Source organism: Vigna unguiculata, chromosome 2 (assembly GCF_037176805.1).
Source record: "Vigna unguiculata cultivar grain cowpea cultivar isolate G323 ecotype 2 chromosome 2, ASM3717680v1, whole genome shotgun sequence".
Classification (NCBI taxonomy): domain Eukaryota; kingdom Viridiplantae; phylum Streptophyta; class Magnoliopsida; order Fabales; family Fabaceae; genus Vigna; species Vigna unguiculata.
In genome coordinates, this window is record NC_140793.1 from 22,899,945 (window position 1) to 22,913,687 (window position 13,743).

At 33.3% G+C, this 13,743-nt stretch overlaps 1 protein-coding gene across 7 annotated transcripts; it reads left to right on the top strand.

Annotated features, from left to right (window-relative positions):
- The first annotated feature begins 709 nt into the window (after positions 1-709).
- On the top strand, positions 710-13,514 carry LOC114173702 (esterase/lipase/thioesterase family protein). Of its 7 annotated transcripts, none has more exons than XR_003602546.2 (16): positions 711-869; positions 1,776-1,879; positions 3,240-3,428; positions 3,557-3,641; positions 3,739-3,809; positions 5,929-6,043; positions 6,120-6,199; positions 7,208-7,292; positions 7,382-7,462; positions 8,607-8,701; positions 8,859-8,909; positions 9,314-9,394; positions 10,436-10,508; positions 10,603-10,680; positions 11,963-12,355; positions 12,973-13,379. XR_003602546.2 is itself a non-coding variant. In XM_085669877.1 (15 exons), exons 3-15 carry the CDS (start codon positions 3,304-3,306, stop codon positions 13,467-13,469), a joined length of 1,347 nt encoding a protein of 448 aa, XP_085526003.1. In that variant the 5' UTR covers positions 710-869; positions 1,776-1,879; positions 3,240-3,303; the 3' UTR covers positions 13,470-13,514. The 7 variants fall into 7 exon arrangements, 5 of the variants coding, with proteins under 5 accessions (XP_085526003.1, XP_027914045.2, XP_085526004.1 ...); XR_014993002.1 differs by having other exon boundaries at positions 13,155-13,379; XM_085669877.1 differs by lacking the exon at positions 11,963-12,355 and having other exon boundaries at positions 710-869; positions 10,603-10,692; positions 13,155-13,514.
- The last annotated feature ends 229 nt before the right edge of the window (positions 13,515-13,743 follow it).

A 13,743-nucleotide genomic window follows, 5' to 3' on the forward strand; every position in this document is an offset into this window, starting at 1 on the left:
GATATTATCTAATACACTTGTTTGTAATGTATTCTTTATTATTGGTTGAAATTTGTTAAAAATACATTTTTTTTAAAAAGCTAACTACAGGATTTTTATCATCGAAACTAATGATTTTATATTTTTTTTAACGATAGATTTACTAAAAAAATAATTGTATACCGTCAGACAAAAATAATCTCAATCCTTTGATTTAATTTTAACAAATTGTGTAATGATATTTTGTATTCTTTTAACATGACAATTACTAAATACAATAATAGTCTAAAATGGAAAAGGTTCTATATAATATGTATGAATATTCATAAAATAGATGCATGCATGTTAAAAGGATCCTTGCTAAATACCTTGAAATACTCCTTATTACACTACATTTTTTTTTCATAAAAATCCTTTTTGAATATTAGTTATGGCTGATGCATAATTGCATTTGACTTCTTACTATGATTTTGTGATAAACAGAAATAAAAATAAAAATGTCGATCCAGATTTAATAAATTTTTTTATTGTTATCATTATATGATATTCCCTTTCTATCAAATAAAATTACTATTATTATTATTATTCACATGATATCATTTTGTGGTGCACCTTATCCTAAAAAACAGAGAAAGAAAAGGAAAAAAAAAAGGGAAAGGAATGAAAGGATAGTTGTGGTGCTTAATCCATTTTTGCAAGTTGCGAATGTAAATAAATAGAGATGAACGCATGCATGTGACGTGGCATCTCCAAACTCACTTTTTATTTACCCAAACCCAACCCCAACCCCTCAAAAACAACACAAAGCAAATTTCTGACTCTCATTCTCTCTCTCGATTCTACTCTGCTCTCCTTTCTTCCGTCAACGGCGCTTCTCACTTTGGCCACCGGTAAGCTCTTTCTTCTCAGCGCGCAATCTCTAATTCTCTCTTTTTCCGATTATTGCTTTAGGTTCAATTTTCCGAACGCTGATTTAACTCGCTTTATCCGTTCAACTTCTATGTTGAATGTGTGAAAATGTAATTGTATCACGATAATACCGACTTTTGAACTAAGACGAGTTGACTGTTGAATCTGAATTCTTAACTACAGCTAGGTTTCATTTCGTTAAGATCTACCTGAGGTTGAAACTAAATAGTGTGTGCTGATGTTACGATTTAGGTGATGATAGCGTCAATTTATTTTTAGCGAAAGAATTGTAGTTGTGATTGCAACGCACTCTAGGATTCGGTTTGAGGTTCCTCAACCCTAAACTATAGCCTGTATAATTTATAGCACTCCTAGCACATGTTTCGCACACTGTATATGACTTAGATTGGCCTTTTCTATTCCTGCTTTTCTCAGTTCCAATTTTAGACGAGCTTCTCAACAAACACGTTTATAAATCATAGCCTTGTCATAATTTGAAATGAGCTCATTTTTCAAAAGTTGAAGTGCATGACTTGATTACAACTAATTGTAGAAGTTTGACTGATTTTATCTTCCTATTTCTTCTTTTGTACGTGTTTTCCAAGAAGTTTGCAAGTGTTTGTATATTATTTTTCAATCTTATTTCGGTCCTCATTTTTTAATTCCTGAATATTTTTTACTCTCCCCTCATTATATACTTGCGTACTCGTCATTTTTGTCATTTCTTAATCAAGCATTTGCAGATATATAAGTTAATTAATTTTGATTTGAATATGACGGCCATAACCATTTATTCTTAATAAAACTTTTATGAAAATAGTATTAAAAGTATTAATTTTGTAGAGATAACTTTTCTGACAATGAAGAATTCGTTTCTTCGTTTCCAGGGTGAACCTTTTCGGTTTGTGGACACGCTTTAATGTACAGAAGCAGCAATATTGTGGCTAGGGTTTTTAATCGTCAAATTTGCACTCCTCCTCCTGGCACTAGTGTAATTTCTTCTCACTACCAATAGTGTTTATTGTTGTCTTTTCTGATAATTATTACATGTGTTGTCTTCTTTTAGCCACTTTTTTGTTTATCATGCTGAGCGACATTAGTTTTTTAAGTACTTCAGAAACAGGGATATTTCCTTGTAGTTCCTTTTTTTGGGGTAGGGAGTGTTAAGAAGAAATTGTACAATGATTGGGTTGTAAGTTGTAATTGTAGGAAATGTGGACATCCCCGGTGAACTATCAAAAACATGAGTGAGGGAACACAAACAAGGTTTTGCTTTGTTACATTTTGGATTTTGGATTTCAATTTTGGATCTAGGTCGTTCTTCCGTGTTTTCAATTTTGGATTTTTATAATTCAAATTTAATATCTTAGTTATAATAAAAATGTTTAAATATCTTTTTCGTTCTCATTTTGGAAGTGTTTGTTGCGGATGATCCTCATTTTGACAACAGAATGTTTAAAATGGTCATCATTTTTTGAAAATGATCATCATTGTCGCAATTCTTGTTTTATTTGGTCATTTTCTGTGACGCCGTTTAAATCAGTAACGGAGCATTGTACAAGTGACAAATGTTTGTATTACGTTGCATTGAGGTGTGTTACAATATACATGTGTGATAATTTAGAAACCATGCAGAACATCACAATAATCCAAACACAAACAAACCCATAATAGAATTACGATAACCCTAACCCACAAGCAAACATAACCCAGAAAATTCTAAACCCACTTATTGAAATAAAGAGCTTAAGAAAGACGAAGACGAAGAAATCGCCTCCAACAATAAAAAGCACAACTGTAATCCAACTCAAACCCTAATTGCAAAATTTTCCCCAAATTGAAAAGTTAATGTTAACACACTCCAATGCAACATAATACTAGTGCCACCTGTATAAGGCTCTGTTTACTAATTTAAATGGCGTCATAAAAAAGACTAAACAAAACATGAATTGCGAAAATGAAAATAATTTTAAACATTCGGTGAAATATGATGACCATTCCACAACAAACACTATGAAAATAAAGATGAAAAAGGTCTTTAAGCCTACTAAAAATTAACAAGTTCAAAAGAGTGTTTGGAGTTGTGTTAGAACTCATTATATTGTATTCATTTTCTTTAATTTCTTTAATACGATCGGAGAGTTTTTATCACAACCCGTAATCATCCAAGAACTAAAGCATCATATTGCATACAAAAAGTGCACTGCGATTCGACGAAACAGTGTCGCTTTCTTGTTCATCGAGTGTATTCACTGACCAATTCTTGTTAATGTATTTTGCTTTCTTGTTCTTTAGATTTTTTTATGAAAACATTTATTCAATTCAGATTTAAGTTTTTATTTACAATTCAGTTCTGGTCTGATTCTGCGAAAGTGTGATTGAACATTGGAGATCGACATAGGAAGACGAAGAGCTATGGATTCTTCTTCTTCTTCTTCTCATATGGCTTCGCTTCCAGAAAATGCGACGGAGGAGCATTCACAACAGCAAACTCAACCCGATTCTGCTTTCGCTTCCGTTCCTCAATGCCCACCGGCTAAGTAAGCTTCTGGCGATCTTCTTATTTTCACTTCTTCACTTCTCAACGGAATCGTTATTGGCATCTGCATGTGAATGACGGTGTTCACCATCGCTTTCCGTTTTAACTTTTAACTGTTGTTTACTGTAGGAGCTCTTCAGAAAAATACGCACCTCTAGATTGGTCCCAATATTTTGACAAAGAAGACGATGTTGCGATTCCCGCATCTAATGATGTTAGTCTGCGAATCTAAATCATGCTCTATTCTGTGACCGCTTTCTGTAATCCGATAAGATGAATTTTCCTCTGTTGTTTTTTTCCCATTTGTTCAGGTGTTTCATATTTACACGGCAGGAACTGAAGGTCCCGTTGTATTCTGTTTACACGGGGGTGGTTATTCCGGGTACGATTGGTGCTAATGTGTCTTATTCATTGATGCTTCTCTTAATTTATAGTTACTATCAATGGTCCACGAAGTATTGTTGAATTTACTGTCGCCTACCTCTAAATTTCCTCTTCAGACCGTTGGTAGTGGAGTGTGCTAACTTTTTGGTTAATATTTGAAATTTCTTGATATTGTAGGAAAATTAAATGTTCACACATTGTTCTAAGAATACATTGTCTAAGTCTCGCTCAATGGACTAATGCTCTGTACTTTGATACATAAATTGAAATATAGTTGTGTAATTTCATGATGCATGTGGCCATGTGCTGGTGGTGTCTTTGCTTCTGCTAAGCAATGAAGGGAGTTTAATCTGTGCTTGTCCAATGCCTGTAGTTAATTTTAACATGTTTGCATAAGATTGTGAATCGTAACAATTAGATAGAATAACTTGAGAAATCAATATTGCGGAGAAATGTGTGACCTTGGACACATGCATATATGTGTGTGTATGTGTATTTGTGTGTGTATAAGGTTTTAGAAGGAAGCCCGCCACTTACATAATGAATTTTATGGTTAATTGTGGTAATGGATGTTAATAATTTCTCCTAATATGTGCACTAAGTATGTTTCTATTTCATAATCAATCACCCATTCACCTTTTGCATTGGGAGCTTTTCAGTAACTACTAAAATTTATTAGCCTGAATTTGGAGTACATTATTTGAAAATTTTGGTAATTCTTGGGTTTGTGCTCTAAATTTGGAGCAGTTATTTTCAGTGGTTTTTGAGGCTTTGACACTAAAGAGGGAAAGTCTATACGTGATGTACTGTCTTTATTGTTCTTTATCCCTAGTTTTATCCATTCACTTAAACGACTGACTGTTGTCTATTACATGTGGAACTAATTTCACTTTCGAAAGAGTACATAGTTTGGTGTTATTGAAGTTCTCATGTTAGATGGAATTAGTCTGTTCTTTTAGGCTACTGTGAAGGGTATTTTTAATGATTGTTTTTCAGCTTAGTCTTTAGTAATATAGCTTTACCAAAACTTGAAGCCTTTTCTAATGAAGCAACCAATAAAGGATTATTTCTTGAACCATTTACCTTGGGGGAGTTAAAGTCAATAAAATTTTGTAAATAACATCTTGTCATAATTTACCTCAAAAGCTTTAGTTTGAGCGTTAACGTATAGGTTGTTTATGACGTGGTACCTGTTGGAGATTCACATTGATAAGATGTATGGCCAAATTATAGTGGGTGTAAGGTTGTTCTAGACTTAAACAACACTTTTTAAAATGGTATAAGAACCTATCCTAATAAGTATACTTGGACCTATCATGCCACCTGCCTCAAGTTACCTACAAACATCCAGTTCTATGCACGAGATATCCAATTCGCAGCGTGAGCGGTTGTGTTGGAGATCTTATATTTACTAGAGATGTAATCAAATTATAACATGTGAGTGAGTGCAAACCTCACCTTATTAGTGAAGTTGGAACCTACCTTTTTATTTTCCTTTTCTTATTGGAGTATATCGAAATGTAAGCGTGTGCACATAAAGTATATCATATTTATAAGTGTTTCTCTTCGTACAGTAAAATTTTACTGCACAGTTAGATGGCCTGAATGCAAACTATGAGATAGTGTGTTGGGTGGTAGAGGCAACAATAAGGTAAGCTTAATGCTTTAGAATTGAAAATGTTCCTACGAATGAGGGAGCACACAAGACTGAATAGAACTATTAGTACAATCATTGGAGAAAGTAGGGATAGAATCCATAGTAGAAAAGGTAGTGTCTTGTCTTAGAATGTCTAGGCATGTTTAGAGAAGTTTCATTGGAGCACGAGTAAGTAAGAAGGGTGAATCAAATAGAATAGAGTCAAATTGTTGCAGGTAGAGGGAGACTGAAGAAAATTGTGGTCAAATCATTAGAGGGATTTTGAAATAATGTTCTATCTTTCCATTTTGAAACAAATTTATGGTATAGCACAATTTCTCTAGCTGATCTTACCTAATGGGGAAAAGTCTCTAGATGTTAGAACATGCTAATTCAGAAACATGTCATTTATTAACATTTTATTTTGAAATTATCCATAACTTTACAACCTGATGAAAGTCTTCTCATTATATTTCCACAGGCTTTCGTTTGCTGTCTCAGCAAGTAAAATTAAGGAGAAAGCTAGGGTAGTGGCTATGGACTTGAGAGGCCATGGGAAATCATCAACAGAAAATGATATTGACTTATCTGTTGAGGTAAAAAGTAGTAAATGAACTAAATTGGATATCTTACCACTCATGTACTTGTAGAGGTGATCATCTTCTTGTGCAGACTATGTGCAACGATGTATTTGCTGTTATAAAGGAATTATATGGCAACTCTCCTCCAGCAATGATTCTTGTTGGTCACAGGTGATTTTGTTTCTTAAATTAATTTTCTTGGATTTTTTTTACAGAGGCTTTAATACATGAAGTCAACTGTCAAAGACATCAATTAATAATGTTCCGATTTTGACACTTTTATCTTGGTTAAGCATGTTAGTCTCTAGAAGTAATATGGATTCTTTTCCAGCTTAAATGTGCCAGAAAATATATTTAATTATATCTATATAAGTCAACTGTGATTATACTTCTGCCTTCGTTAGATGATGATTGTTAACCTTTCATAAGTTTGAAGTATTTTTTCCTTTTATAAGTTTAGAGTCTTTTAAGGGCATTTCAGTTTCTACTTCTCCTTTTGTTTCTTCATTTCAACTCCAAACACCCAAGAACACTCTATAAAAGAAACTTCAACTTGAAGTAATTTTTATGCTTAAAAAATCATAGGATTATGAAACAGCTATAACTTCAATCTGAAGTAGCTTTTTAAGCTCTAAATAGACCAAGTCATATGCTACTAAGTTGCTAAAAGAAGAACTTTATGTACTTCGTTTGATACATGAAACCCATTAGTCTCAAAGATCAAAGCATTTTTCCCTGATATTTGCTACCTGCCTCTTCACCACAGCTTTACTACATCTGACTAGAGTTATCATCCTTCAATCACTGTGTATTGTGCTTCATAACTCATTAGCATAATGCATCTGCTATAAAACTGTAATGTGGCATGACTACAAATGTTATGATTTCTTTGTATGAGATTGATAAGCCGCTGCAAGGATATTCTGTATAACTGTTATGTATTACCGCTTTAATTTCACATCTGCATTTACTCTTGCAGATATTTGTGTTTCTTTTTCTATTTTTGTCTGTGTCTGCACCACTTGTCTTTATTTTTCACTTATTTTCTTTTCTGAATTTTATTCCTATGAATATGTTTGGTGTACTGAGCATGACCAATTTTCCACTTGTATAAATTACATTTAACTTCGTTGTATATTATTGTTATTATCGGTTATTAAATTTGTTTCATTATTAAAGCATGGGAGGATCAATTGCTGTGCATGTTGCTGCAAGAAAATCATTGTCCACCTTGGCTGGGTTGGTTGTCGTGGATGTTGTAGAGGTTGGCTTCTGTAGTTAGTTGCCGCATTACTTTTGTGATTACTTTTTTCGTCATTGGAACAAAAATGTTGATTGTCTCAACAATTTCAGGGAACAGCTATGGCTTCACTCATTCATATGCAGAAAATTCTATCAAACAGGATGCAACATTTTTCAAGCATTGAAAAAGCTGTGAGCCCTGCTCTATACCTTCTTTCATTTGTGTTTCAAGTTTTGTGTTATCTGTTGTGTCTACTGTTTCTGATTTTGATCTTTTTTATTTTCTTTTTGTTGTCATTATTAAAGCAGTCTTTAAAAATTATTTTTGAATGTCATCCCAATCCTAGTTTATCATATTCCTCTTGAATATTGAGTTTTGGTTAGAAATGCACTTGAAATTGGTTTTTAAAACTGATTTATTTTTTTTTTTGTTGAAATATCTAACAAAGTTATAACGTAATCATTGTTTTTGAATAAGAGGCACTGGTGCAAATTATCAACCTCTAAACCGACCCACTAATTTACAAGCTTCATGGCACGAGAAATTATTTGTTAGTGCACAAAGTTCGTGGAGCCAAGAACCAAGAACACTAAAAGTATTTAATCGAGGGAGGTCTTGAACGTGAAAAAAAAAAATAATGTATGGAAACATAGAATGAGTACCTTTCGATTGTTATAAGCCATAGCTTAAGTTTGCTAACATACATTATTATATTTGTACATGCCAAGTGGTTTATTTTTGTTTTGGGCTTAAATATAATTTTGGCCCCCCTATTTTGTTTAATCTTCACTTTCAGCCTCTCCCGTTTTCCATTTTAAAATTGAGATTTGGTCCTATTTTAGGAAATCCAGAATTTTGGTTCAGTCCACAATTTTGTTTGTGTTTGATTTCTTTTATTATGCTCCGATTGAATCCTAGACCTAACATATTCATTTAAAGTCCAAAAAAATATTTAACTAATTAAAATTAAGAAATACAAAAAATAAGTGTAGACAAAATTGAAGATTGGTCTACAATTGTGGATTTTTTTTAAAAGAGGGGGACTAAATATCTATTTAAAAATGGGAGGACTTAAATTGAAACTTGAACAAAATAGAGGGATCAAAATCGTATTTAAACTTTTAATTTAATTGATCTGCCTCTGTCATTCACCGGCCAATGGCACCATCAGTACTAAAACATCAATTGAGATTTTCCTTTGGAGGCATTTTTTTTCCATGTCATATCATGTGGCTATGTTATAAAACCTGCAGAAGCTCTAGGTTTAAGTGAAGGCTCACTGTTGTTTCATTTATTCTGGTGAATTTGACGTCAGTTGAAATTGCTTCTGTTCAGATTGAATGGAGTGTCAGGGCGGGGTCTGTAAGAAATATTGATTCTGCTCGTGTATCCATCCCTCCCACATTAAAATATGATGAGTTAAAGAAATGGTGAGTAGTAATGCTTCTCTTAACTTTTCATTACATTGATAGAATAATTCAAAATATAATGTTGTTCACCAGTTCCTATATGCATTCTAAACATCTGGTTACATATCCTTTTGTTTTTAGTTTTATGCTTGATTAGTATGAAGCTGATTTGTTGCAGTTATCTTTATCGGACTGAGCTGGAAAAGACTGAACAATATTGGAAAGGCTGGTATGTTTTTATCTTAACTTTCATGCCAGATGTTCACAGCAGTTGCAAATTGTGTATATGTGAATGAAACCAATTACTTTCTATGTTTTCTAACTTCTAAGTAAGAGGTGGATTGTGTGGGGTTCACTTTTGATTGTTGTTGGGTAATTGCTTCATATATTGTTCTTGTGTAGATTTTGGTTGAGTCTTTACGCAGAGAGGAACGTGTAAAAACAATGACCGTTGGGTCCTTTCTTTCCACAAATTTTCTTCACTTTTTTCTTGAAGAATTTTATGATATATACTTCCTTGTAATGCAGAGCATGATTACTTGATTCTAAAACAACGAAACTAGGCTAAGTTTTCGTCAAAAGCTCTTATGGTATCTTACTATCCCTTTAAGGAGTTAATATTTTTTCTTACAGGTATGAAGGACTCTCTGATAAATTTTTGTCATCTCCAGTTGCAAAGTTGTTGTTATTAGCAGGAACAGATAGATTGGACAGGTTAATCTTTTTGAATTATTTTAACTTTTGGTGGTACCGTAAAATTTATTTGTTGGTTTTCAGTGAAAACATCTTTTATAGCTTGCCAATTTCAATGGTTGAAATAGAATTTGAAACAGTTGGATGCAAATCTCATTCCAACTTTATGTGTTACTACTATATGTTTGAAGTACATTGGCAGGTTATGATCCGAGATTAGCTCAATTTTTAAGTTTCTTTCTTTCATAGTTATACATCTCTAACTATACTTTAGGTTAGTGAACATTGAGCTTTTAAGAGACAATGGGGAAAAGGTGGGAGTAGCAAGAATGATAATGTTAAGTTGGATATGTGGTCTCCAAAGAAAGGGTACCATATGAGAAGATATTGGTGGGAAACCGATTGGGAAAATATAACATTAAAATTGTTTAATGTGATATGAACATGTTCAATGGTCACTGAAAGCAATTGTGAGGAGAGGAGATTTCATGGTTTTTTGCTCTAAGAAAAGGGAGAGAGAGGGACTAAGAACAACACCGGGTGAGTTGTTAAGAGGGATCTCATGGTGAATACTATCTCTAAAGATTTGGTCTTCAACTGAGTGGAACGGAGTTGTGTGTCTTGTGTAGCTGACCTCAATTTGTGGGGTAAAACTTTGCTGTTGTTGGTTCATTAATAGATATAACTGAAATTCATAATAAGGTAAATTTAGTTGTCTAGCAGCATTTAGAAGCGCAATCCTGATTCATATTAAAATTCACGACAACAAGTAAATATGTTCTATGTTTTTTGAAATTAAATTTAGGCCATCTTGGTATGCACCACTATATAGATTGTAACATATTTATTTTAGATTTATAAGAAGGATTTATATGATCCTAATACGAGGGTGATAATATATGTTTGTGATACTAATGTGAACTTTTTATGTGAACAAATAAAGTTGAATTAAATAGCATTGTATACTGTGTAATTCTGTTTCTATTATTCTTTCTCAGTTGTGAGAAAACAGAATTGTTGAAGTGGAGTTCTGATATTTTCTCGGAATTATTCCTGTGACAGGTCTCTCACAATTGGCCAGATGCAAGGGAAGTTTCAAATGGTAGTTGTAAGGCATACAGGGCACGCTATTCAGGTTTGTACTAGCCGTGTCTTTCTGCATTCATTATGCTGTTTCTGGTTTTCTCTTACAATTTGTAATTTAATAACTTGGTTCCCAATATTTTTAGGAAGATGTACCTGATGAATTTGCAACTCTGATTGTCAACTTCATTTCTCGGAACCGAATAGGCCCTCATGGAGTTGAGGTATTTCTCATGGTGATTTCTTTACAACTGTCCCGATCGTACTAATATTACTGTGACATTTATGAGAGGGTTTTTCCGTCATAATAAGAATGTTTTTATTTTTATTATGAGTACTTCAGTTGGGATCATCAACCTCAACTTGGTTGAAAGTATTGGTTTTTGGTCCCAAGAGGGTTGGGATATGGTAAGGATCAAGTATGTGTTTTGGAGCAATTGAAAAATAAGAAGTAATTGAGTTGAATGTCATCATTACTTTCTTAAGTGCATTTATATGGCACTAGAAGGTGTGAATCAAGGATCCTAACAGCAAGAGAAATTTAAAAAGGACAAGATACATCTAATTCAGATTGAAAGAAACAACATAACACAAGAACTGAATTGAAATAGGAAGAAGAATTGCAGAAGTAGACAAGAACATGAACTAGAATTGAAACAAGACAGCAAGCAAAGAAACAAGAAAAGGATGGAGAGAGTTGTAGAGAAGGAACAAGAGTGTCACTTGAAGATGGAGAGAACTTCATTTTTATGATAAGCCCAAAAAAGAACCGCCACTTGTCTCCTAGGAGTCCAAGATAAGATCCTAAGTAAGTAATCTCTCACAAGTGGTCTCATAACTCAAATTCTCTTAAATTCTAAGTGATTACAATAGGAGTAAATGGCTATTTATTGCCTAATACCATTATAAATTCTCATCCTAATTGTCGTCCGATGAAATGGGAAGGAGATTTGAAAAGCTTAACCCAGGTCAAAATTCAAATACAAAATGGGAGGGAGAGATTTGAAAATAAAATCAAAGGCAATCTTGGGAGTTGGTCGGAAATAGAGACACTCTTCCCTTGTTTGCCATGCCTCTTTGGAACGTGCTTTTGTTGAGCCTTCCTTGGCCTTGATTATGATCATTAATTGGGTTTGAAAAGGCCCATCTAAACCTGTTCTTACTAATTATACCTTAAAATACAAGTATTAAATCTTGCATATTACAAGTCCCAAAGGATACAAAATAAAGAAAAAATGTTTTATCGAGCAAGAGCAACTTGTCTTGTCATGCTTCTTGTAGATATGTTGTGTTGTTGCTAATTTTCTTTTTACTCATTCATGCACTCATTGGGGTAGGTGGGCTGTTGGGGTATATTGGAGGGAAAATGAATTAAAACTAAGTTGATACAAGAGTCATTGGGCACATAGGCCATTGAAATTTCAGAAATCTAAAGCAAAGATATATCCATTAATGTGGTCGGGAGTCATGATACAGTGTCTAATTTGGCAACTAATATGTGTGCAGTGGCTGCCTTGTTAGAGGGTATGGACGAACCTCAACTCCCAATCTTTGTTTCTTCAGTGTATGATTCTTATGAGTATTCAGTCCTAGGGTGCTCAAGGACAACTGATTGGTCAAAGAAAAAGCAACTTTTTAGTCACTCAATGATTTTATTGTGCACATGATTACCCCTGAAATACCCAAGTTCAGCTAAAAGAGCCATCTTATGGATAATATGATGAGTAAATCCTAGCAGCCACTGCCCAGTTTCATCCCTCAGCAGCTTGACAACTATATTCGGCAGGATTACCTCAAGAAACCTCATCTGGTCATTTTACATCAGTCCTTATGCTATTTCTCAAAATTATATTAGTTTCAGTCTCACTTTCACATTGGATGGTATCAATGTAATTGGAGGTAACGTTTGTTTTTTCATGAAACCTTTCACATAACAGCTATTTGCATGAGTTGTGACTGTAAAAAGATCCTTCCATTTTTAATTTGCAAGAGAGCCATAAATATAACGAGAGGTAAATTATTCTGAATCCCAAACTGTATGGGATGCTAATCAACAAATCCGAACACTAGAAGCTATTAGGTGCTCACAAGTTATGTGCAAATGTTTTGGCAACATCCGAACAGAGGAGTTTTGGGCTGTCTCCTCTACCCCAATAATTTCTCAAAGCCTTATCTGGTAGAAAGTTAGGTATCCTTCAGTTCAGGTCCTCCCATTGTTTGATTCAACACAAACTACCTGTCCGTATTTGAAAACGGATTTAGTTGTGATCAATGGATCTTTGACAATGTGCTGTACTCCTTTTTGTGCACCTGAGATCTCTTAGTTTTGATGAATAATTTAAATGCTTTGCAATTCATTTAAATGCTTTTATCAGTAATTTAGATGAAAGTAGAAATTAAAATTCAATGTACCATGCACTTTACCTTTAAATAAATTATACATAGTTTAGATTTCATTTGATTGTCAGAATACTTAGGATTTGGTTTGTATGATTCTTGATAAAATTATTTTGCAGATACCTGGCCTTCTCAAGCCAGCCTTTTCAAAACCTTGAATCTGGCTGGTGCTTAAGTAACCCGAGAATGACCACTCTGCAAGATGACGATGATCATGGATTTCTTACTTTTTTTATTCCTTTACTTTGGATATATAATTACTTTGGATATATAATTATGGATACAATATTTATGTTGATAGGGGAGGAGGATAGGTGAAACGATTATACATCTCAGATTATTTTCAAATGTAATGAGCTGTAGGGGGAAGATGAGGAAGGGCATAGATTTGCGCACTCAGCTAAGCGAAGTTAGTATGGTCATCGGTACTATCCTTAGTGAATTTTACGAATACGAGGAAGAAATGTTGATGCAATGTGATTTTAGATTTAGTTCTCATATTATAATGTATCAGTTTATTTTACAACCTTTTTACCTGTTTTTATCTTATAAAAACAATCAACTTACTAACAAAACAAGGAGTAGTTATTTCAGCCAAAAATTACAACTGCGTTGAATACGTGATTCTAACATTGTCACAATTATTCATTTTTTCTATTTATGATTATTGTTATTAATTATTGTTCATATTTTCAATCTAAATTTTAATAAGTATTCTTTTTTATATTTTTATCATAAAAAATTAGACATACTGTTACTACGTTCCCACTATATCTATAATTTATTAGTATTATTATTTATACCATTATATAAAAAAATATATTTTTTCTAACTTCATTTACTGTGATGAGGTAAATTTGTTTTTTAATTAAAAAAATAATTTATACCTT